At 37.6% G+C, this 24238-nt stretch overlaps 1 protein-coding gene across 6 annotated transcripts; it reads right to left on the minus strand.

Moving 5' to 3' along the window:
• Positions 1-863: 863 nt before the first annotated feature.
• Positions 864-24126, minus strand: VIPAS39 (VPS33B interacting protein, apical-basolateral polarity regulator, spe-39 homolog). 6 transcript variants are annotated; one of them, XM_087922049.1, is made up of 21 exons: positions 22111-22325; positions 21754-21812; positions 20327-20419; positions 18716-18818; positions 17300-17446; positions 16725-16763; positions 15532-15596; positions 14778-14834; positions 13118-13210; positions 11537-11570; positions 10294-10396; positions 10180-10207; positions 9895-9968; positions 8607-8682; positions 7783-7917; positions 7349-7390; positions 6562-6651; positions 6109-6195; positions 5710-5799; positions 4312-4416; positions 1236-1638 (listed from the first exon to the last, which is right to left on the minus strand). In XM_087922049.1, exons 1-21 carry the CDS (start codon positions 22172-22174, stop codon positions 1618-1620), a joined length of 1605 nt encoding a protein of 534 aa, XP_087778175.1. In that variant the 5' UTR covers positions 22175-22325; the 3' UTR covers positions 1236-1617. The 6 variants fall into 6 exon arrangements, with proteins under 6 accessions (XP_087778174.1, XP_087778173.1, XP_026568230.1 ...); XM_087922048.1 differs by lacking the exons at positions 21754-21812; positions 22111-22325 and adding an exon at positions 24076-24126 and having other exon boundaries at positions 864-1638; XM_087922047.1 differs by lacking the exons at positions 21754-21812; positions 22111-22325 and adding an exon at positions 22464-22526 and having other exon boundaries at positions 864-1638.
• Between the last annotated feature and the right edge of the window lie 112 nt (positions 24127-24238).

Raw genomic sequence — 24238 nt, forward strand, 5'->3', positions numbered from 1 at the left:
AAGCATCAAATGAAACTAGTGTTCTAGCTCTGACAGTTTGTGATTGGTTCAAAATAAAAACTGTTAACCGGCATAACCTCCAGTTCCTAATCAGAGGACAAGTTTATTTGAAAACTTTCCCCAACAAACCACCACTTTTGTCAGCATGTAGACAAATGGAAAAGAAAATCTCACATAGTTACCAGGTATGGAAACCACCAGTTGCATTGCACCAAATTTGTTTTAAGCTTCTGGCTCCTTCCCAGCAATTACCCTTCTGGTCTGCAGCAAAGGTCATTCTCCAAACATAAGGCTGTAGTCATGGCAAATGCTTAGTTACAGAAGCTGTTTTTTTAAAAAAAGTTTTTTGTGATTTCGTAAGTGCAGCCTTTAAAAGAGACAGCAAATGATTTTCAGCTTCCCAACAGGATCAAAGCAAGGAAGTTTTCTCCTCTTTTGAGGTCACTATGCAGATACAGTCCTTCCCTTGTGCATGGAATTTGGTTTCAAATTTATTATGTACCCTGCACGTAAATTGTTTAAAAAAAATTGGTAACAAATGTTGGCTTGGTTTAACCCATCATTTTCCCAATCGTTACTTTTTCAATGTTGGTTATATTAGCTGAGAACCAGAGGTCCATTACTACCCATAAATCTGCCCCAAAATATTTTCTGAACATTACTTGCCTATACACTTTATAGCTATATATTGTGTGGATCCAGCCAATTATAACTTAATCCGTTAATAGTGAGATTGCAGCAGTGTCCAATCCTTGGTTCAGACAATATATGAGTAGTCTGAGTTTCTAAATATTGTGTTTTTGAAAAACACTACCTATTTCTTTTTTACTCTCTTACAGCCAAACAGCCAGAGAAACCAAATATAAGGGAGGTAAAGCTTTATTTACAACATGGAAAGACAACATGAAGCCTAGGAGGAGGATGTAGATTTGCTAACAAACCTGAAGCATAACCAGCAATTCCAATTATTTTCTTTGGAATTTGAGAGAAAATATAATTTGATTAGTTCAGTACACCCTTCAAGACAGGTAGTTTCCATGTAGAACTGAACTCACGTTTTCATTGGCTGAAGGGCCATGCATTTATATACTCCAACATTTGATGTATGTAGATTTATTCTTAAGAATCTTATGCAACATTTCCCAAATAATTATCCTAGTTAATTGGTAATGGAGGCTAGAATAATGTGCAGGACAGTTTTCACATCCGTAAGAACAACAGTCTCGCCCCTTAGATTCAAATGAGGGAAAGCATATTTATTATACAGATTTTTATTTCCTATGGAAAGTTGTCTTGATCATTTCAGATGACTAAACAATGATCAGGAAGTGGAATTCTTGACTCAAATATGCTTCCCTTGTCTATATAATGTTGTATTCCTCATATGTTTATACTGTGGAGTTCAATTTGTCAGATGTGTGCTTCCTTGGCTAAATGTCTCTTTTGGCCAATTCAGTGCCTAAGAGGTCTCTTTTAGCGAAGGCTTCACAGAGGCAGCATCTTGAAGCAACAGGCAAGCTGACAGTGGATTGAAATCAGTGCAGAACTGGCTTGGCAATCTTTCTCTTTGACCTCATTGGGTCAAAATGAAGTGCTTCCAAAATAATGTAGTGTCTCTCAGTTCTTCCACCGGATCTGCTGAAAGAAAAGCAGAATTGGATGTGGTCAATATCAAATATAATCACATCTCCAGGTTCAGAAAATAATTAGCAAATATCTAGTCATCAAAGCCAATAGAAGCAAAGGAACCTATAAGCAACTTATGAAAAATAGATAAGATTTTATTTATGGTTAAAACAGAAAAAGGTTACTGAAACAAAATGATCCACTGACATGGCCTAAACTCACACAGCAATATTGATTTAAAGAGGAAAACATATTTTAAAAAGGAGCAAAATTACCAGCTTTATTTCATTTTCACCAGTTAGATAAAGTAGAATAAACAATCTTCCCATAAAACAGGCTTCAGAAATTATTTAATTAGATCCATTTCCCAAAGAGAAGTATTTAAGCTGCTGATAGGTCTTTTGAAGGTATTTTTCTACATACTAAAATCCAAAAGCAGGTGGATGATACTTCCTACTTATGGTAAAATAAACAGAAGGAAAAAAAATAAGACAAAGGATAATAATAAGACTTCTGAAAAGGCTAGCAACTGATCTTCCCATTCACTTTGATAATCTATAAGGCTTCAAAATTCTTGTGTGATCTCAACTGGCATCAATAATAAGAAAAGGAGTAAATATCAGGATATGGATACAAAATTGCTTAACCTAATGATACCAACAGTGGCAAAGAAAACATGCAACGAAATAAAGGAGTCCAGAGATAGAGCAATAAGGTGTTCTCATTTCCTAATGTTTCTCAACTCTACTTGGAACAGATTCTGAGATCAAAAGCGTTTAATTTTGCTGCATGTCATTTGTGCCCGATTGATGGAGTATAGTAAAAAGTCTTGCAAATCTAAAGCACATTTATCTTTGCATTACAGAATGCCACTCAGTATCTGGGTGATACACAACAGATAGTGACAGTGGGTTTTCTTTGCTTTCAGCTTAGCATGTTATTTATTTATTTATTATTTATTAATTTAATTTATATTGCCGCCTATTCGCCCATGGTGACTCGAGGAGGCTTACATAATGTAAAACCATATTTAAAACAAAAAAATAAAAAATAAAAACTAACAAAAAGAAACAAATAAATTAGTAAAGTACAATAGAACAAAATTTAGGAAAACAAAAAACAAAACAAAACAAAAAATGTTAGGTAAACTTAACTGATTATGATACATAAATCAAGTCATAGAGACCATTTGGCAAGCAATTGTTTTTCTACAACAGCTCGTGAGAAATATTGCACATTTTTTGAAGAACTACGTAAAAAGTCAGTACAACTGCAACTTTGTCCAACTGGACCTACAAAATCATAAATCTGTCGGCCCTAGAAGCCATCTTTCTTTTTGGATCTTCAGGGCTGCCATATTTAGTGTCTAGGCCTGCTGTGGGAAAATGGGAGAGGGGGCAGAGATAGATAGCCACAATAACATTCTTTTCTCTGGGAGTCAAGGACATTTAGCCTGCACCTGGAGAGGTGTGACTGGGAAATGTCTCCAGTTGGGACAGTAGACAAAATCACTACTTATTCATTTGAATGTATTAGCTAACCAACTCCAACAGACTTTTACTTTTATGTTTAAACAGAATGGATAAGTAAATAATGCTATATACATTAATTTCAAGTACAACTAGTTATACTTTTATTTGTAAACAAGTTACCTGGATTACTTTAATAGTACCATAACAGTTGAAAGATTAAAAGGAGATCCTTAACTCAGCAGGAATGGACCCAATGCTAAGGCCCTAAGCATTCTTCTACCTTAATAGCTAAATCCAAGAATCTATTATCAAGACCAAGGTTTTTCAAAATGTATCATATGGCTAGACAAGCAGAAAGGTTGAGTGAAGTAAATTGTGCTGCTGTAGAATATATTTGAAAATTTGGACTTGAAGTAAAAAATGTTTTTGTTTTTGACTGGTTTTAATGTGTTTTACTGGTTTTATTGTTTTAAAATGTTTTTTTTAATCTTTAATTGTAATATATGTTCTGAATTGTAAAACACGCCCCCCCACCCCAGTCATTCACAAGACGGGTGGCTATAGAAGTTGAAGAAACAAATGAACAAATAAATAAATAATTCAAGATAATTGTAAAAACAGACATATATCACAAGAAGCATAAAGAAAACTTATATATTTTGGACATATGATGCAAGAACAAACCCTCAATGCGTTTAAAAATTGAAGGCAGGGGAAAAAGAGTCTGGCAGAAGACGTGACATCACAAGTAGGAGCAGTTATTGACTGACTGTCATACACCGGGACATGAAGAGTCAGAAGCTACTGAGCATATGAACAACTAAAGTTCAACTGCAAGAATTTTGGGATGATCCTTGTTTTGCCACTGGTCTACCCATATAAAGCACCATGAGAATTCTCTGAGATGAAAATCTGACATGGTTCCAACAGGCCAATCCATCTGATCTTGAACAAGGTCCTCCCCCTTCTCCCATCCTCCATATTTGCAGGTGCTTCAGCTTGATTGGCTGAAAGCAGAGCTATCTGGGTTTTGACCACTGGCACAACAGCTTCCTTTGGAGCACAGAAGCTAGTGTATTTTTGCTAAATTAGACAGCACAGCCATTGAAGCAGAGACCTTCTGTGGGCATGTTGCTCTCTAGAAGCAGGGGGGGTTATTCTCTTTTTCCCTGGGCCTTAGCAAGTACATGTAACTTAAGGTGTTCTTTCTTACTGGGTTACTGAGGATACTGTCGATCTTCTCCTCTGCTGGAGAACCCCGTTCAACTTTGCATCTGTATGCCATCAGTTGCTGACGGTCCTTCAAGTCTCTGTATGTCTGGCAAATACCCAAAAGAAAAGCCAATTAAACAAAAGAACTACTTTTATCAACATCCTCAAACTCACAGTGATCTTCTAGACAGTCATCACCCATTCCTTCTCAGTAGCTATTTGGAAATCCTGCTGCTTCTTCCAGAGGCTGATACGGACTGCTACAACAAAGATCTGGGGTTTTTTTTTAAAAGCACCTTTGGGACCACCATGACCAGGATGACTGAGAATTTCCACAGACTTTTGGGACTTTCCTCAACATTTTTGGATGCAAAAGTGGCCAGCACATTCTGTTACCTAGTTCATTGAGTTTACACGTAATATTCACTTTTCTATTCATTTAAGTTAAATGTGTGATAACTAGAGTGAAAGATTAAGAATAGAAGGCTAACTTTATCTAATACTTTTCAAGCCAATATTTCTTTCTGGTTTTAGGCTAAAATGGTGGAAATGGGCAAATTTAGACAACTGACGCTGCCTCTTAGAAGTCAGTGAACTTGCCATCTAGCACATTATCAAATTGGCATGTTTTCATGGCTGTTATTATAGCTAAAAAAAGGGCAAGCATCTGTTTAAAGGCAAGAAGACTAAAACAAGGTCAGCAAAGAATTTTCCTAATCTTCTACAAATGCCCTTTCCTTGACTTAGAAGGAATTCCAAAGAACCTTCTTATTGATTGACTAGCTATCAACATGACATGAATTTACCTTCTGCTTTATACTCAGAAGAAATCAATCTGGCATGCATAGTATTGCCTAAATAATATGTTATGGAATCTGTTGATTTTATGCATTTATTACATTTTACTGAATCAATATACATCAAGATGTCAGCAATCTTCTGCTGATGTGAAAATTTAGTTCTTAAGTTGTGGGAACTGATTAACACAGCATTAAAAAACTAAAAAAAGAAGTATAAAGAAATGAACTCATAAAGTAGGGAAGGCTACTTTGAATACAACCATTGATGGATTGATTGATTGATAAGTGAGCTCAAACTTGTAATAGAAGCCACATCTTGTTCAGTAGGCTCAAACATAATATGCTGATAGTGATATGCAAAAGCTGCACTCAGAGGTGCAACTAGCTGTTCTGGGATCTCTTTAAACATGCACATTCTAGAAGCAATTTTAATAACATAAGGGGCAGTAGTTCTGAGAGAGGCAGTAGTTCTGAAATACAAACTATGGTATACTGCCAATGATAGTTCCTCCAAGTAGTTCAAGAATAATTTAGGAATTTTTCACTAAAGAATCAATTGTCCGTTCCACAATTTTCCACATAAAATATGTAAAACATACATCTATAACAACATCATGGCACTTGTATTTCGTAGCAAGATTCAGCTTAGTCTCAACATTTTCTATTAAACGCACGTACTCCTGCAGGACCTACAGGAACAAGACAAAGAAATATCAGCAGAATATTCATGATCCCTTGCTTATCCCCTCATTTAATTCCACATCAGTTTTACCCTGAAGTAAGTTTATGTTTCTTCACCAACTACTTTTCAAAAGGTATGCGGTCCACTCTATAATCGAAGGTGTATTAAAAACGAACAGTGCATACCAAAGTTTTCATGAACAGTGTACAAAATTATTTGGGAAATAGACACATGAAGACTTTTCATGATAGAGGCAATGGTCTGTTGACCAGTGGACTATACCAGAAAGAGACTACTAGACAGCTTGCTCACTTACCTGTACCGGGGCGTTGTTCCGCTGCAATATCTCCACCACTCGATGGAAACCAATAGGAGCTCTTTTTTTGGTATAGCCTAACCAATTCTGAAATCACAAATTGAGAAAAAGAAAATAGCACCAGACCTTGTGACTGCCTGAGGATGGAGTGCTAAACATCTCTTAGGAGAGGCAATAGTTATTCTTGGGTATCTCCTTCATTTGTTGCATATGTTGCATTTGTTGCATATGTTCTAAAGGAAGATGCATTGGACAAAGCTGCTGTCCTTTTCTGACATACCTTACCTGTAGATATCCCAAAATTCAAAGAAAATAATTGGAACAAGCATTTTCCTATAAATGAACTAATGCATTATGCATTGTATAAGGACAAATAGATAAGCACATCACCAGCATAAAGAGTAATCATGCCAAGCACCATATATGATTCAATAAAAATCAGTAGGGTCTCACCTTTGTTGTGAACAAAGCATCCACATCATGCCAAGCTCGGAGTTTGGCACGAGCAGCCAGAGCTGTTAGCACATATTGTTTATCTGGAATCTGTAAGGTAAAAAAAAAAATGGAAATCCTAGAAATGGCTTGAGAGCTAGATTGTGATCCAGTGTGAAGTAATAGTTAAAGGGATAGATTAGGTTTCAGAAAACCTAGTTCATATCCATCCTTATTTACAGAAAGCTTACTGGATGATTTGAGGTCAATCATTCTCTGTCAGCCCATCCTTCCTAAGCTGTTTTGAGGAAGAACTAGAGGAGAGAGTACTTTATATGTTGCCCTAACCTCTTGGAGGAAACTGAAATTGAAAATAAAGATAATTAAATCCATTGGTTGCTGAGATTCTTGTAATGAAAGCTCAATTGCATGGCATGGGTCTTGTTGTCTATAAATACAATCTGTAGCCCTGAGCTAGTGCAAAAAGAAAAAAATCCATCCAACATCAGGCCAAGCTGAATGTAATCCCAAACTCATAGATACCCTGTGCAGTGCATTAAAAAAAAAGAGCAAATGAACAGATTTAAGCTCATTTCTGGTGGCAGAATATTATGGCTGTGAGTCTCTTAAGATGAACATTGTCCAATTAAGCTACTTTAACCAAGTCTTGTCACACTTCATGGTTTTAGCAGCACAATCCCTTGAATGCCTTCATTCCATAATACATATTCTCTGCATACATTTCTAGGATTGTTGGTCTCTTCTAGAAGATAGAGATGTATACTTGGAAAAATAACAGCTTCCTTACCTTGAAAGTTTTCTTCAAGTTTGCTGGACTACTGAATGTTCCCTGGAAAAGAGACATTGCAATTTTTATCAAAATCTTTTAACCAAGAAAAAAAAATTGGTAACAAGCAATATATGTAAAATTTACGTAACATTTTAGAATTTTCACCCCAAACATGAATAAAACTATTTTATATATAAACTATTTTAAATATATATTACATATTAGGCTTAAAATACTCCAAGATTTAACATCCAAGGAAGCCTTATCTAAACTAACCGAACTAAGGATAATAGTATTTTTACGTTCATTATTTTTAAAAACTTTGCAGTATCTGAAGAGTCCATTGTCTAACATACAACATTTCAGATGCCCACTTGCACACGGTGATATATGGCTTCTCCTTTATTCTGAAAAGACACCAGCTTCACCGATTAGAGATCCCCACTGCTAACCTCAGTTTCTGTGTAATGGTAGAAGCAAGAGTAGAAAAGTGTGGTGACTAATGGCATGTTTAGAATGGAAGCTTTTCTAGGGTATTTTCGAAAGATTTCCGTCTGCCCAGATGACTCTAAATGTTTGTCATTTGCCTGGAAAAAAATCAGAACAAAAAATGAATTGCATAGGAATAAAGAGATCTGGTGTGACATCAAAACATTTTTTTAAGCTTCAAAGACAATTGGGATTAAATCCCAGCAAGTGGGTTGTAATCCTTTCCATATTTATTTTCCAGAGATATAAGCCTATGTTCAGAAGTGTTCTTGCCTAAGAAAGTTTGGGCAGAATTGTGGTTTTCATGAATTTTTCCTAGTTGTTACCAGTTAGCTTAATCTACTCGAAGCCCAAATGAATTTCAAGGAGGAGGAATAGGATAAAGATTATATTAGTAATATCTGTATCTCAGAAAAATCCTTTATTTTTCTGAAATTACATGACAATAATCATGCAAGCCCAGGAAAAGTTATGCCTTCTCTAAGGACTTCTGAAACAATCACCCAGCATCTGCCATGATGGCTTTCATTATGGCAGGCATGGGCAACTTTTTCTACCCTTGGGGTTTAGCTGTCTTTCTTTTGTTCCATGTCTACAAGGTTTATGGCACCTATTTTTCTCCTTAACCCTCTAATCCAGAAATGGGGGAGGAAAAGATGTAATATTTTGGCCCTGTCTCCTTTTCTTTTTAGTCCGCAAAAAAAGCTTGGTATTATAACAAGGTCAAAGCCAAGAAGTCTGGAATAACTGTCACTGCCATGTAACCAGTGGCAGAGTGGGACCTCACCTCAATGATGATCTGTCTCTCCAAGAGTGTATAATGATCCTGAACATGAGCAGCATCCTCTGATGAAAAGGGCAACCTAGATTGGAGAAGTGAGAGGAGTTCACTTTTGCATTCTTCCTTTGTATAAAATACAACTATATTTATTCAAAAGCAAGTGCAGTGAGGCAGTCTTCTCCAATTGGCTATGCCACAAGTTCAATTAAAAAAGAATAATTCTGGCCTAATGAACTTTACAAGCTATTCACTGAATACAGAAAAAGCTATGTGGGCCCAAATAAAAGGCATGTCACATATTCTACTTGATCAGCTAGATGTTTATGAAAAGCTCATACAAGCAGGCCCTCAAGCAACCAATAACTGGACATTACAATGCATTTGAACTTAGTAATGTTCAGGTAGTGTAGCAACTATTGACAGTGTTATTCTTTATTAATTTGTCTATTTTTCTTTAAAAAAAATTTCATGTGTTGATTAGCAAAACATTTGAGGCAGTCATTTCTGCTCCTACAGTTTGAACTGTTTTCTAACCAAAACAGTCTTTTTGTTGGTCCTAAATTTGCTGGTATGGCCTTATTACAACTATAGGGAAAAACATCTCCAAAATCTATTTTCTCTATACAATGCATAACTCTGTAACTACTAGACAACCCCATCTTGTTTCAGACATACTTCCTTAACAGAGAAACAGAATGACCAAGGGGCAAAAAAGCAGTGGGAACAGGAGCAACTTCCAATTTCTTTCCAGTTTCCCCTTTGAATTTCCTTGTGGGAAGTTGGCTGGGATCATCTGAAATCTGCTCTCTCTCTCCTCCCCCCTACTCTGTTATTTAATGGCTGCTGTTAAGTGGGGGAGGGACTAAGGGATTGCAAGACAGGCTGGGAAACTGTCACAGAAATGAAAAATGAAGATCACACGATCACATCAGCAGCCCAGCAGCAGCCAGGAGGACTGAAACAGCCACAACTCCCCAAATTTCAATCCCCCAGGAGTCATAGGTACCAGATTTTGGACACGTCCTGTAAGTTAGCTCATTTGAGGTACCTTGGTTCAAAAACTGTTGTCATGTGATGCACCATTTCACACAGTTAAAAGCCAGGGAAAGCATTTTAGTGGAATATAGATGATGCTATTTTCCTTATTTGTACTTTCTCCTCCTCAAAGAAAAGCCTCTTCCTTGCAGCTTTCCGTTGTTTTTACTTTCTGAGGAACAGTAAGGCTTCCTTCCCATTAAAGCCACAAGTACTTTAAGGCTTATTCTCAGTTTATTTCTCCATAACTTTCACTTACCCAATGCAAGTTTTCAGAAACTCCTTTGTTTTCTCAGCATCGGAGATAGTCAAATGTTCATGGTATTGGGTCAGCTGGAGATGGTGGAAACAAGACAAGGAGAGCAGATTAAATATTCAATCAAGGCTGGGTAGCCCTGGCCCTACCTACTCCAGAGGGATTAGGAATATAATTTCCATTTTTCCTAACTGAGAGTTAGTACTGTGTGGCTTGCCTTCAATTTCTCAGCATATTATTGTTTCCTCCCACTAAAAAAAAGGAGTCTAGGCAACATGGGATACTCACTGCAACTTCCTCAGTCCTGCCCAGGAATCTAGAAAGGAAAAAAACCATGTATCAGACCTGTTCAACTTCCTGATCAGACGTCAGTTTTGGCTGTATGCTCACAAGGGCTTTTACCTCAACAGGTCTAGGAGAAGTTTTTGGTCTCCAGTCTCCTTGAGAAAATGTATTAAATGGCGCAAAGCAACTTGCCGCATCTCCAGCTCTCTGAACAGGATCTCTAGTTGTAAAGAGAAGAAGTGCTTGTCTAACAAGATCAGGCCTGAGTAATCCCCTCACTCTTTCTTTTGCTTAAGTATTTTACATCTGTTGGCCATCCTGGAAAGAGAGGATGGGAAGGGTAGTCCTATACACCTGGAGGGCACAAGATTGGGACAAGTCAGCTTACTATATGGTCAACTAACTAGAAGAAATGAAAGGATCACCTTAGCTATGCCAGTATACTGCACGTCAGTGCCTTGCCTTTAGCTAATTAATGGGATGGAGGCAACAGAATGGTGGCTTATAAGGGAGTCTCTTAGAAATTCCAGCTTTGTTGTTGTATTTGTGGCATAGGGCTAAAATATGTAAAATCTGACCGGTATGATCCTCTCATTAAAAGGGAATGCTGCAATGTAACAGTTAATCAGTCAAAAGAAAGAGGGTTAGCATGTGATTCAATACTGGAATAAAAAATTAAATTTAGCTCAAAACAACACTGTGGTTCAGTCTGCTAGTTCAAGGCTAAATTCATTCCCTGTTCAGCTGTGTTGTCCAAAGTATTATTTCAATAGCTGACAAGCTGAAAGAGGATAGCCTTATTTTATATGTGATGGAAAAGATAGTTTACGCACAGCAAAAGTTCTAACAAGAAAGAAAATCTGACACACTTCAGCTAGCCACATATGATTACAAAAATGGTAAAATTTGAATCTGCCACCAAAAAGGATGCTCTTTATAGAACGTAATATGTAGCATGATAGTATTTATGGCAGTGTTTTTCAATCTTGGCAAATTTAAGATGTGTGGATTTCGACTCCCAGAATTCTTCAGCCAGCATGCAGGCTGGAGGATTCTGGGATTTGATGTCCACACATCTTAAGGTTCCTACCTTTGAAAAAACTTATCTACACTGATGAATAGGAAGTGGTTTCTATGCTCAGTAGATCCAATTACAACCATACTCTGCAGCAATGATGTTTTCTCCACTGTATATAAAGAAATTTCAATTTAATTCATGAGATTATAAAATCAATTTATACTGCCTAAAATGGCTGTCTTGAAAAACACAGGGGATCTGTCAGCTTGACTTGTGTGAGGCTATACATACTTTATACAGATACATTTATAAATCCATTTGGAAATCCTGGACGTTACATACCTTTCCTTAAGGTTCTTTTCAGAAAAATGAGTATCTGCAGGAAAACAGATAGAACCAGGGTCCATTATACCGTCCATTTATCCACAATTGATTGATATCTTGCCTTTATTTGTACAACTGCTAAGCCAGATCTTTATAGATTTAGAGCAAAATCATAATCAGTATGATGACAAATTTATTTCTATTTTCATCAGATCCAAGTAGGCAGTGAGAGTGATGAATTGGTCTCTGGCGATGTTATTCAACAAGGGGCAAAAAATATTAAGCTCAGTCCAGGCAAACATTGGTGCTATCGGGGGATAACTCATGTATTGATGAGTTATCTTCTAGATAACTTCTAGACAGGACTGCACACTCCTCTAAAGGATCAAGTTTGTCCTTCTGGGTCCATCTTTAACAACAACCATTTGCCTGTGTGGAACAAAGAAGCTTTAATGCTCCTTGGATAGGGAGGCAATCAAAAACTGGAAAAATGTAATGGGGAGCACATACACTCATTTCTTGTCTGGTAACTGTATTCTGATCTAATGACTTGGTCATTAAGTGAAATGGTCTCCAAGGGAACATGTGACTGAGACAGAGAGAGGGAGAGGGACGGAAAGGGAGAGATCTGTGACTGCAAAGACCACTCGGTGCTGCCATCTCATTCCGATAAAAGTTCTCTTATGCAACGTCCTGTGCCTGGTCTGCTTTCCCTCCCACCTCTTTTTTTTTTTTTTGCCTCCTTGAAGGGCAGAAAGATTGCTTAAATAAGTTATCTCTTCCCGAGCTGCTCTTCTCTGCAGTGGAGATGTCCCTAAAAAGTGCTATCCATAATAGCAAGTTAACAGCCTCAGCCTCAGTGACCTTATTGATTGATTGATCGAATTTATTTGGCTGCCTATCTCAAGCAGCAATACTGGGCAGCATGCAGTTAATTAGCTATTAGAACCCTCCCATCAACTTGCACTGCTGCCCGAAACTGACTTGATATTAATCAATTTCACACTCAATTCTCTTGTTGTCAGGCAGGGAAATTGTGTAAATGTGAGCATTTATGAAATTTGAAAATGATTTATTATTAATTACTGTCATATTTGCAAATGATTGCTAACCAAAGTAATTGCTAAATAAGGAGTGGCTGTAGTTCTCCCTGTTTATGACTGGTCATATATGCCCATTGGCAACTATTTTGTAAAAGTGTGGGAAACATCCTCCCTAAATTTCAAAAGTGTTCACTAGTTTGGAAAAAAAAATACATTGGTGGCCCCTGTTTGCATGATCATTGGATTTTTGAACATTTAAAAAAATTAAAAATATTTAAGGGATCTTATAATATTAATTCACTTTTCATTTCTTGGTGGCAAGAGTAGCTGGACCAATGTGTTCCAAAATATTTTGTAGCAGCAGCAGCAGCAGCAGCAAAAAAAAAAAAAAAAAAAGGTCAATTGCCTCATATAGAAGATCCCAGCAATTTAGGGGAATAATTTATGAAAAAAATAGAAAAATAACCATGTTCTCATATACAGAAATAGAAATTAAATGGGTCAAACTGAACTGCCATTCCCATCCCCCTCTACTATACATTGGAGCAGGACTTACAGCTGTAATAACATTCCCATCATGCAATGCAACAGCTTCATCCAGTAGCAGTAATTTGTCCTGCAAGGAATGGAACCTTTCCAAGGAACACACCTAGAGTGAGATTCATAAACAAAAACAATATTGGAAAGACCTATAACTACTATACCTGGCTAGTGTATAGTAGTTATAAATCCAGTGAATCTATAACAGAGACAACCAGTGGAAGTGATTGCTTTCAGGGAGACAGCTTTAGCCTAATTACAAGCCCCAGAAACCTCAGCCACTGAGAAAAACAGTTTGTCATTTAGTATTATACCTCTGGGTTTACATCATCAAGCGCCTATAGTAGAATCCTCTTACTAGCATTTTCAAGAAAACCTTGAAATCTTTTAAAGTTAACTACACCAGCCAAGTGTTCAGGAAGCACCTCAGTCATAACTCTGAGGATCCATAAGAATTAGAGGTTCCACTTATATCTCCCTGATAATCCTTCCTCAAGTAATTTCATTTATTTCCTAATTCCCCAAGGAAAAGGAAAACTAATTGTGGATCATCTCTTTGTCTTCTAAAGATAGCTTGTTTTCCTCCTGGCCATCAATGGAGAGTTCTCAAGAATTTAAACCAAACTGATGGATTTTTTTTTCCCGCTCCGAAGTTGGCAGAACATAAGATATAGTTATAATATAAAATAGATTCTGGCAATAGAACTAGTTTGTCCTTGCATAATTTTTCATTGGTCTTCCTGTGGCTTCCCTTCCCTTTGCACAGTAAGATATCAAATGTGTCTTTCCAGCAGAAAAGGAAACTACTAATAACCATATTGCCATGTGATTATGCAAAAATAGTGTGAGAAACCCTTCCAGATAGATAAGGTAGATAGATATAGTTAAAAATGAATAGGTTCAAAAGTAGGAATAATCCTGGTTGCTGTTGTTAATTGAATTCCATACCTGATAAGGCAACTTTCTGCTGGCTTTCCACAACCAAGTCATTGGGAAAGCAAGCAGGAACTTGCAAGTTTCAGGTGGCATTCAAGCAGGCCAGCAGGCAGACAAATGACTGCTGCAAGATGGGGGAGGACCTGAGGGGGTGGATGGAGATGCATGGAAGGCATAGCAAGGCTCTGAAAGTTTGCGGGAGTGCACGAAAGACATAGTGAATATTGGAGAGGGTGCACAATAGTGCAAGGGAGGAGCACCAAGGCTCAGAGAGGGTGTGCCAGGGTTCACAATGAGGCAAGGATTGGAAAGGGTGTGCAGGGGAGGCATGATGAAGGTTGGGGAGGTGTGTGAGGATACAAGGAGGCACACAAGAGACATGCAAATGGGTGAGATATACCAACAACAACTTGCAATGTTCCCTGCCTGTTTCCCCATTGACTTTCTGGGGATGCCGGCAGAAATGTTTGCAAATCGCTATATTGTTATTGTTGGCCTTCTGCAAGTGGCTGCAAGTGCAAGCCAATTGCCAAGCATTTAGATCACAATCACATGACTGCAGGAGGTTGGTACACTTAGAACTCTGGAAACCGGTCATAACTACCATCCGTTTAGAGCCCCATTGTAATTCTGAATGGTTGCTGAATGAATGGCTGTAGGTTGAGAATTAACTGTAGCTTCTAAATTTTTTGAAACATAAGATGAGCTTTCAGAAAGCTCATCCTGTTTCCACTTCCTACCTTGCCTCTCTGTAGCCGTTTTACTGTATCGTTAGGGCTCCAATCAGAATTGTAATCCTGAAAGAGTAAAAAGAAAACAAAAACCACAGATAATGCCCTATGTGCTTTGAAACATCCAATTATGATTTGTGACTAAGAGATATGGGGGGAGAGGCAAATAACATTTCAGGCACCCTACCAGGCAACTCTCAGGGGGCTTGGAAACCTGAAAAAATAATCTAGGAATACAACATAATGGCAGGATAGGAATCTTGGGTTGGAACCCATGTTTTTAATTTGTCACTAGTTTAATCACTGAGAGCGCTTGGGCATGTTTTGCCTGCAAATGAGAAGCTACAGGGGAGATTTGATAGCTGTCTTACATAGCCACTGATTTTAGCTGATCCTGCATCAAGGAATAGTTTGAGCCAGATGACAACTAAAGGTTTCCATGATCTAATCTCTTTTCTTTTCAAACATTAATTAAGAAAAAAACTCTTTTAATCTCTTTTAAAATTTGGAACATGCTGCTAAAGCAATATATTTGCCTGAGAAAACACCGTTAGCAAACCATGCTATAGTTACTGTTTCAGAAGCTACCAATTTCCTTGCCTAGACTTATAGCCCAATTATACGCATAGCGTATGCATAGTTGTTTAAGTGTCCTTGGGCAAAAAGAGATGACGTGAGCTTTTACATTCAGGATAAGATTTTGTCATCTGATTCTAAACTATTTAAAGTTCTCCTTCCTTCAGATTCCAATATATATACTAACCTTATAATCTCCTTTTGGTCTGCGTAATTCTGGGGCATAATTTTTAAATCCTGTGTCTGTAAGAGCTGAAAAAGGAAGAACAGAAAAAGGAAGAGCAAACTTTCTGAATTAAGTTCTCATCTTTCTATGCTTTTTGCCCTTTCTATGGCTCATTGTCACTAAGTCTGATTCAGCACCAAAGTAACAATAATGCCAGTTAAAGCAACAAACAAGATCAATTAAATTAAGAGTCTGAACACACACAAAAACCAAACAAAGCAAACAATGGCAATTTCAAGGTTATTATCTGCCAGAGTTCAAATACTATCCTGATTCTTGTCTTAACTATTAGGATGTATGCTTTAAAATACTGAAATTAAATTACTGAAACTTTCAAATGCCAATTCATCCTTCTTCCCAACAGATGTTTCAAAAATCTTTGAAGACCTGGAATTTATGCTATAAGCTACCCTTAGTCATTTTGAAATAAAATGGCTGAAAATAAATTAAATAAATAAATAGCTTCTGGCATGGGGTCTGGAGATTGGGTGAGCATTCAATGTGATTTTTGGGGATGACTGTTGTTACATGGATTTGATTAAAATTTCTTCTATTATCTTCTTGTTCTATCTCATTCTGTTGGTTTTTAATCTCCTGTTAACCACCCAGAGATGCAACTGACAAGATGGAAAACTATATAAATTAATATAATAAACAAACGAACACATGAATGTCCCAAAGGTGCTTTTTTTCAAGAGGCAGTTGGATCTTTGGGATACCTTTGGGACAACCCTGACATGGATGACTGAGAATCTCCACAAACAGTTGAATCTGCTTTGTGATGACACTTGAACACTTGGTTGCTTCATTTGGATATGGTACAAGGAGTGGGCTGCAAGCCTGCTCTATAGAAAGAAATACATACTCCTCTGTGCAGAGGCAGCCCTACTCCTGTTCTCCAGACTCAGCATGGAACGGGGGCTGCAACTTCTAGCTGCTATATCCTGGCTTTCTTTCTCTTCCTAATGGCAGGGACCTGACTACATCCTGAACTCAATAGAGGTCACTTTGTCTCCAGTAATTTCTTGAGAGCTTTTTTTTGGAGAGTAAACTCGGAATGAAATGAAAGGACAAGGATTGCAAGGAAAGGCTAGAGAGGATATATATAGCAACCTTCCTTTTAGCAAGCTTAAGACAAAATCCAATCTTCTTACCATCTGAAAGTGACTGAAAACTCCCATGCTTATTTCTTCCTAGAAGCACAAATACGAAAGACAGAAATGAAGTCATTATTTCATCTAACTAGAAGCTTATTCAGCCAATAACTATTTAAAAAATGCCAAACATCATGTATTAAGATGTATAATCGCACAACTTCTATGAACATCTCATTTAACCATGTTGAACAACTGCTGAAAACTGGACAGATTTTTCCCCTTTTCTCAAGGACCAACCTTTGCCTATTCTCCATTTATCCTGTTGCCAAAGTTGTTAATTTAACTGGAAATATAAAGAGAAGGAAAACATTGTATTTCAAATAAAAATATAAAAAAGCATAAAAGCAGTGACTTTTTTCACAATAAGATACTAGGTAATAAGTGTATAGAGTGCATAACAAATGTTACCTTGCACAGACTTGCTATAAAAATTGAAAAACAACTTCTCTAACACTCTGCCAATCACAAGTTGGTGAAGAGCCAGAGAAAGAAATATTTTGATCAGGCAAGCTGAAACATTCAATTCTGAGGATAGCTCTGTTGAACAAACTCCCCCGTAATCAATACTCTACCTTTAAAAAAGCTGCTCAGTGAGTAGGAAGAGGATTGCTTGGGTATAGCTGCATAGGAAGAGCCCTTTGGCTGACTCAGATCCCTCCCTTCAGAGGTACTGCTGCTACTGCTGCTGGAGGCAGTCTCTTTGATTGACCATGAAATGCCTATAAAAAGATAGAGGCGGGGAGGGAGCGGGGAGAGAGAGAGAGAAAAACGGTATAATTCTTTAGCAAAGAAAAATATTAATTAATTTGTCTTGGAAATTTATTACTTTATTTATTTTTATTTTATTTATTTATTTGTTTTATTTATTTTGGAAATGGCAAATTTTCAACTAAACAAAAAATAAACAATATGCTTAGTTCAGGTATCATGATAATTTACAACAGTAGAATAATATTTTTAGATGTTTTAATTCTTTTCTGCTTGATAACATAGTTTTATAAGGTATTTTTATAAGGTAGTGATTTCAAAATGTTAAATATATAATTTTAGATATTTTGTATTTGGACTTATTTTTTTTTCTATTTTTTTCTTCTGTTTTTCTCTTTTAGGTCTTTTGTAGGTTAGTATTTCAAAACATGGCTTTATCAGTGGGTGTAGAGACCACGAATGGAGATGGAGCCGATCAAGTGGCTGATTTGATTTGTGTTATTGCTGCCATAGAGGATAGGGTGGTTTTTAAAAAAAATAGTTTTATTATATAGTGGCTTTGTTAAATTTTGTAAGCCACCTAGAGTCACTTATATATGAGATGGGTGGCTATATAAATTTATTTAATACATAAACATTTATTACAATCTTTTTTACAATCAAGATTGCAAAATCTTGAGACATAATGTAGTATTATATTAACATCGTTGACATTTATGGGTTTTCTCATTAATTACTTATTAATCTTTAAATGATATTCCAAAAGGATGCCAGTAATTCTCAAGACCAGCTCATATGAGTCAATTAGCCCTCAATATTGTTATACCTCAAACTAAGAAAAGCTGATATTCACTATATTATTTGTGGAATTCAATAAACTCAAAATACAATTTTTGATAAATCCATTTCAAATCTGTCAATACCAATTTAAGGTATTCTTAAGAACTTACAGACATTGATATAGCATTAACAGATATCGCAGTTCTTTGATTATAAAATACATAAAGGATTTACTTTGAAGTTACTGGAGAGACTATTGTATACTTTCAATTTCTTGCCTTTATTAATTTTTCTTATTAAAAAAGGAAATTTGGGCACAGGAAAATGAATGAAGCCATTAGACTCTGTCACCACCCAAATTTTAGACATGGATCTTTTCCAAAATACATTTAGGAATACATTTAGTAATTCTGATTGATAGCTGCAGCATCAATCAAGGTACATAGACTTATGCTTTCAAAGGAATTTCCTTAAATCAAACGAAGTATTACTGCACTTACTGCCCACACGTTCCCCACTCCAGCTGAACTTCTCAAGGTCGTCATCATCATCATCATCTATAATATCTGGAAGGTTTTTGACTGTTCTCCTGGATTCTTTCAACTAGGAATAAAAACAATGTTAGGATGAAGTCTGGATTATTATACTTTGTGTTCTGATTAGAGTTGGAGCATTTAGTGGAACTGCTATATTTTCTATTGTGTGGGACCACTGTAAGATAGTTCATCTCTTTAGACAAACCCCAGATTTTCTTAGATATGCAATCCCTATTGACTTGGGCTACAACCATTCTTCTCAACGAAACAAATATTAGTTCTGTCATAACTCCATAGGTTAGATCAGTACTTCTAAATTTCTTGAAATGTGCACTATTATAAATTCTTATTAAACCTGAAACCTGAGCATTTCTTCCAGTTTCCCATGATTAAGTTGAATAAAGACCACAATGTTTTCCTTCTATAGAATAACCACTCCTTTCCTTTCCTTATATCAGGCTGCTTTCAATGGTCCTGCAGCCAATGCACTCTGAAGCACTTCTTCTGAATCATTTGCAAAATTTGCACAGCCTTACTAAATTAGAATTAGGACTGGTAGAACTGGAACAGGATTATACTTTGTTGCAGGGTTGATACATTTTTAAACTGGTGGCCCTGTTATTAGATTCCCAACCAGGATCCTCCTCCATCATTGGCAGTTAAAAATAATATGTTATAGCACATAATCCTCACTTTTCTGAAGAGGAAAGTCTTAGCAAAGGTAGTTTCCTAGGAGACCAGATTTTAAAGATGCCTCCTTACTGAAGAAGAATCAAGCGCTATCTCCTGAGATGGAACAGAACTATTTGAAAATACTTCATGGGCTCAATGCTGTCCCAGCCATCTTCATTAAAGAGTTGCTATCATATGTAAACCAGATTCTTTCCTATATAATATCCATAAACTCCGTAACTTTTCAGTTCAATAGCTTTAGCCCTTCCTCAATCATACACACCAGGAAACACTAACTTTTGTCACTCTGTTGAGACACCAAATCAGAATGTATTCTGCATGCATCACATCTTTTTAAAGGTTCATTCATGCTTACATTCTCATCTGCAAACATTTCAGTGAACTTATAGAAATGCATCTGTTAGACCTAAATGCCCATTTTGTGCAAAATGGCAAATGGATTTGTCTGTTGCATTTGAAATCCCTCAAATCAGATCCAGTAAATAATGGGTTTGCTGTACATATTCACAGAAAAATACTTTCATGTGGAATAGAAATCTAAAACTATGGAAAAACAAATGCATTTTCATGCACATATTCTCTTTTGTCAGATATATATTTATAATATATATATAAAAATCATAATAAAAACTACTTTTTAACAAAGAAAGGAAATTCAGTTCTGCATCATGTATTGCAAAAATTATACACATCCAAACAAGCTTCCAATTTATATCAAAATCTGCAAAGTTATCCCTAAATTTCTTTAAAGCAAATATAAAATACAAATACTAATTCTGTATGCAGATTTCTACGTTCTGCAAAAATTCTGGCAAAAGCATGAAAATGCTTTTGCCTGAATTGTAAGGCTCTTTGACCATTTTTTCATGAGAAAAACTATACCTGAAGTAGTTCATCGTCTTCATCGTCAAAAGTAAAGGCCTTACATTTGGAACTGTTCCAATATTCTTCTTCATCAACCTTCACCTTGTTCATCTGCAAAATAAAAATTATCTTTTCGACTGCAATTGCAATGTACATATCTAGAGTACAGCATTATTTACTATAGCCAAATTAAAGAGAGAAGAAAAGGACCTGTATGCTGGATATTCTCAAAACTATAATGCATAGCCACTGAAACAAAAGTATCAATCTAACTAGTACCTATGAATAACATACTATGAGGCAGATCTAAGAAAAAAGTGACAGAATATCTTTCGATTGACATTGCTCCTATCCTATTCTACTGACATTGCTCCATTGCCATTTTGATGTATCACTTGTCAATACATCCTGAACAATATTTTACATATCTACACATGTAGGTAAAGGTAAAGGTTCCCCTCGCACATACGTGCTAGTTGTTTCCGGCTCTAGGGGGCAGTGCTTATCTCTGTTACAAAGCCGAAGAACCAGTGCTGTCCAAAGACGTCTCTGTGGTCATGTGGCCGGCATGACTAAAAGCCGAAGGCACACAGAATGCTGTTACCTTCCCACCAAAGTGGTCCCTATTTTTCTACTTGCATTTTTACATGCTTTTGAACTACTAGGTTGGCAGAAGCTGGGACAAGTAACAGACAAGTAATCATTATGCAGTGCTAGGGATTAGAACCACCAAACTGCTGACCTTTCTGACCGACAAGCTCAGTGTCTTAGCCACTGAGCTTTACAGAACTTCTATTCCCACACATGAAATACCAGTTGCCAAAGGTATCCCAATACAGTCTCCCCATAGGATGTCAGCTCTCGTACCAAGATAAAAACCAAAGTCAAAACTATCAAAATTATATTTCTCAGAATACTTTCATATTCCCTTTTAAATAAATATTTAATGAAACATAGTTCAACTGAAATGAACATAGCTATTAAATTGGTGCCACACGTTTCCCTCATTAGTTTTAAAAGATTCACTGGATTTGTAGCATAAGAGTTGTTACTAACAAATACATTTTCTGAATACCATCTGCTAAGTAAGTAAATAAGTGTAGAACAAATTAGCACTCCAATTTTAAAGGGGTTGTTTTATTGCAGATTTAGTCACTTATCTGGAGCCAATTGCCCTCACATGAAAAATTGACTTATGTACTGTTCTGAGGTAACTTTACACCTATACCTTTGCAGCAGTTCAACTAGATTTCATACATGTACACTTGTCTATGTGTGTGATGAATTGGACCAAAAAAGTTACATCCAGGGAATATTTCACTCTAAATATCAATTAACTTTGGGCTTATGAAGGAATGAATGTGCATTACTTTAATTCGCTTGAGGCAAAACACAGCTGCAAATAAATTTGTACTGGATTTATTCCTGACGTTTAATCCATTCACCTTCTCCTCGTTAGGATTTTGGAAGGAAGGCCCACGTTTTCTTTCATCTTCACCCTCAACTATAATCTTAATATTTTAACAGCATGGGAGAGGAGGGGGACAAAATTGCATTTGCCTGCGTTTTTCCCTTTTCTCCTCTGACTGTCCCAAGCTTAAATGAGAGAGAGAGAGAGAGAGAGAATGTGTGTGTGTGTGTGTTCTCCACCTACGCGAATTACAGCGGCGACTTCCCTCCCGGAATCCAGACCAGCCAGAGGCACCTTTTACATTCTCTACCCTAAACTGATGGGAGGAAGCGGTACCCCTCCAACCTAGAAAGTAATGACGCCCCCAAAAGAAACAAGCGGACCCAGATACCCTCGAAAAAGCAGGCCAGACCACGAGAAACGAGAACGAGTGAACCGGCCAAGTCTCCGATCATGCGGGGTGGCGGTCCATGTTCAATAGCGAATCCGCCCTTTTCCCGGCGGAACGACTCGGTTGGGTCCCCGGCTCTCGGATACCGCCGTAGCCAGGGAGAGCAGGCTGCCTCCGAAAAGCATCACGGGAATGATGTTTTCCAAGGTGTAGCCTCGCCTTTGATATATCAAGAGGTTATTGCTGCTGAAGGAAACTACAAATCCCAGCACGTCCCCGTGTCTTGGTTTCCCGGGACGAAATGTCTTAAAAATCGAACTACAAGTTGAAATATAACTTCCATGGAGCCATACTTCCTTTTCCGCTTCCTGCTTTACTTCGCTTCCCTGATTACGGCATCACGGAGGAGTCAATATTCTTCCGCTGAGCGCCGCTGCAGTCAACTAGCTAAAGAGCTGAGCAGCGTCAGAGATCAAGACACTCCTGATTAGCGGAACCATACATAGCTGAGAGCATGGAGATACAGCAAGGACAAACCTATGGAGAATAATGAAGAGTGTGCACAAAGGACTGGATTTTGTGTAAAAAAAAATAACTCTGGGCTTATGAATGAATGAATGAATGTGTATTACTTTAATTCGCTTGAGTCAAAACCCGTACGTGATCTATAGCCACAAAAATGATATACGTAACAGAGCTTTGAAAAACGTGTACTTCAGGATGGACCCATCGGGGGCATCATATTTACAAAAGCCTTATAGGCAAAAAAGGATTTTGCTTCAATGCGTGTCACCTTTACATTCCTGTTAGCCAAAGAATAATGCATGTGAAAGTCAACTAGATGGCCATGCAATTTTGCTTTTAGGGGTGTGGGAGTCTTGAAACAGAACTGGTATCAGAAAATCATTTTCTTGTCCTAATAGTGACCATCCAAAGTTACAACAGCACTGTAAAAAGTGACTTGCGATCATTACAGCGTTCCTCATGGTCACGTGATTTACATTCAGATGCTTGACAACTGACTCACATTTATGACTGTCGCAGTGTTGTGGGGTCAAGTGACGTTTTACGACCTTCTGATAAGCAAAGTCAATGGGGAAATCAGATTCACTTTTATTAATTTAGCAACTGCAGTGATTCACTTTAGGTATGTGGGAAGTCAAGTCATAAAACGGGGCAAAACCCAACAAATTTCTCACTTAGCAACATAAATTTGGGGCTCAATTGTGATCGTAAGTTGAGGACTATCTGTATCTCACTCACAGGCTGCCTTTCAAGAGAGTTTCTACGCTATCCTGCACCCTTCTTTTGGTCGCGGCAGCTGTTATGGTGGAGACTCGCCAGACTTTAAGCTTAGCTTCCACCACCCACACCCCGCACGCCCCAACCCCCACCCCGGAGATCCGCTCAGGTCGACCAGGTGCTACCACCCGATTCAGCTAAGCAGCCCGAAAAAGACAGGGAGAAAGCGGTTCCCGCGCGATCTGTCGGTTCAATGGAGCAGAGTTCTTGCACCACGGAGAAGCCCCAACCAAACGGCACTCGGGGAACAAACACCGAGAGCAGCGGCGCATCTAATTTTTTATTTATTTTTATTTGTCAATTGCTTACAACATAATAGGTATAAGTGAAAACATAGTTATGAATACATGAATACATATAAGAAAAATAAAAAATATATACATAAAAGAAACGACAGGGACGGTAGGCACGTTCGTGCGCTTATGCGCACCCCCTACAGACCTCTTAGGAAAGGGGTGAGGTCAATAGTAGACAGTCTAAGGTTAAAGTTTTGGGGGTTTGGGGAAAAAAAGACAGAATCAGGTAGAGTATTCCAGACATTGACCACTCTGTTGCTGAAGTCGTATTTCCTGCAATCAAGTTTGGTGCGATAAACCTTGAGTTTGGATCAATTGTTTGCTCTTATTGTTTTCCCAGCGCATTAAAACACACACACACCCCGACCTCCGATGCTTCTTTCTCTCCTACGCCCCCTCCGTTTCTATGCCACCCCTATGGAGGTGAGAGGAGAGGAGGAAGCTCGGCCGGTGACGGAAGTTAGAAGGCGGCGGCCGCTCTCTCTCCCACGCCCCCTCCGTTTCTATGGCACTTCTATGGAGGGGAGGGG

This window comes from Pseudonaja textilis, chromosome 1 (assembly GCF_049901715.1).
Source record: "Pseudonaja textilis isolate UNSWEBS1 chromosome 1, rPseTex1.2, whole genome shotgun sequence".
In the NCBI taxonomy this organism is placed as follows: Eukaryota; Metazoa; Chordata; class Lepidosauria; order Squamata; family Elapidae; genus Pseudonaja; species Pseudonaja textilis.

Excerpts from the sequence above, each read along its gene's own strand:
- VIPAS39 (XM_087922049.1), bottom strand. The coding sequence starts at position 22,174 with ATGATCGGAGACTTGGCCGGTTCACTCGTTCTCGTTTCTCGTGGTCTG. Across the intron at positions 18,819-20,326 it reads AAGACGATGAACTACTTCAG|TTGAAAGAATCCAGGAGAAC; the intron begins GTATAGTTTTTC and ends TTTTATTCCTAG. Across the intron at positions 10,397-11,536 it reads GAAAAGAACCTTAAGGAAAG|AGATCCTGTTCAGAGAGCTG; the intron begins GTATGTAACGTC and ends CTTTACAACTAG.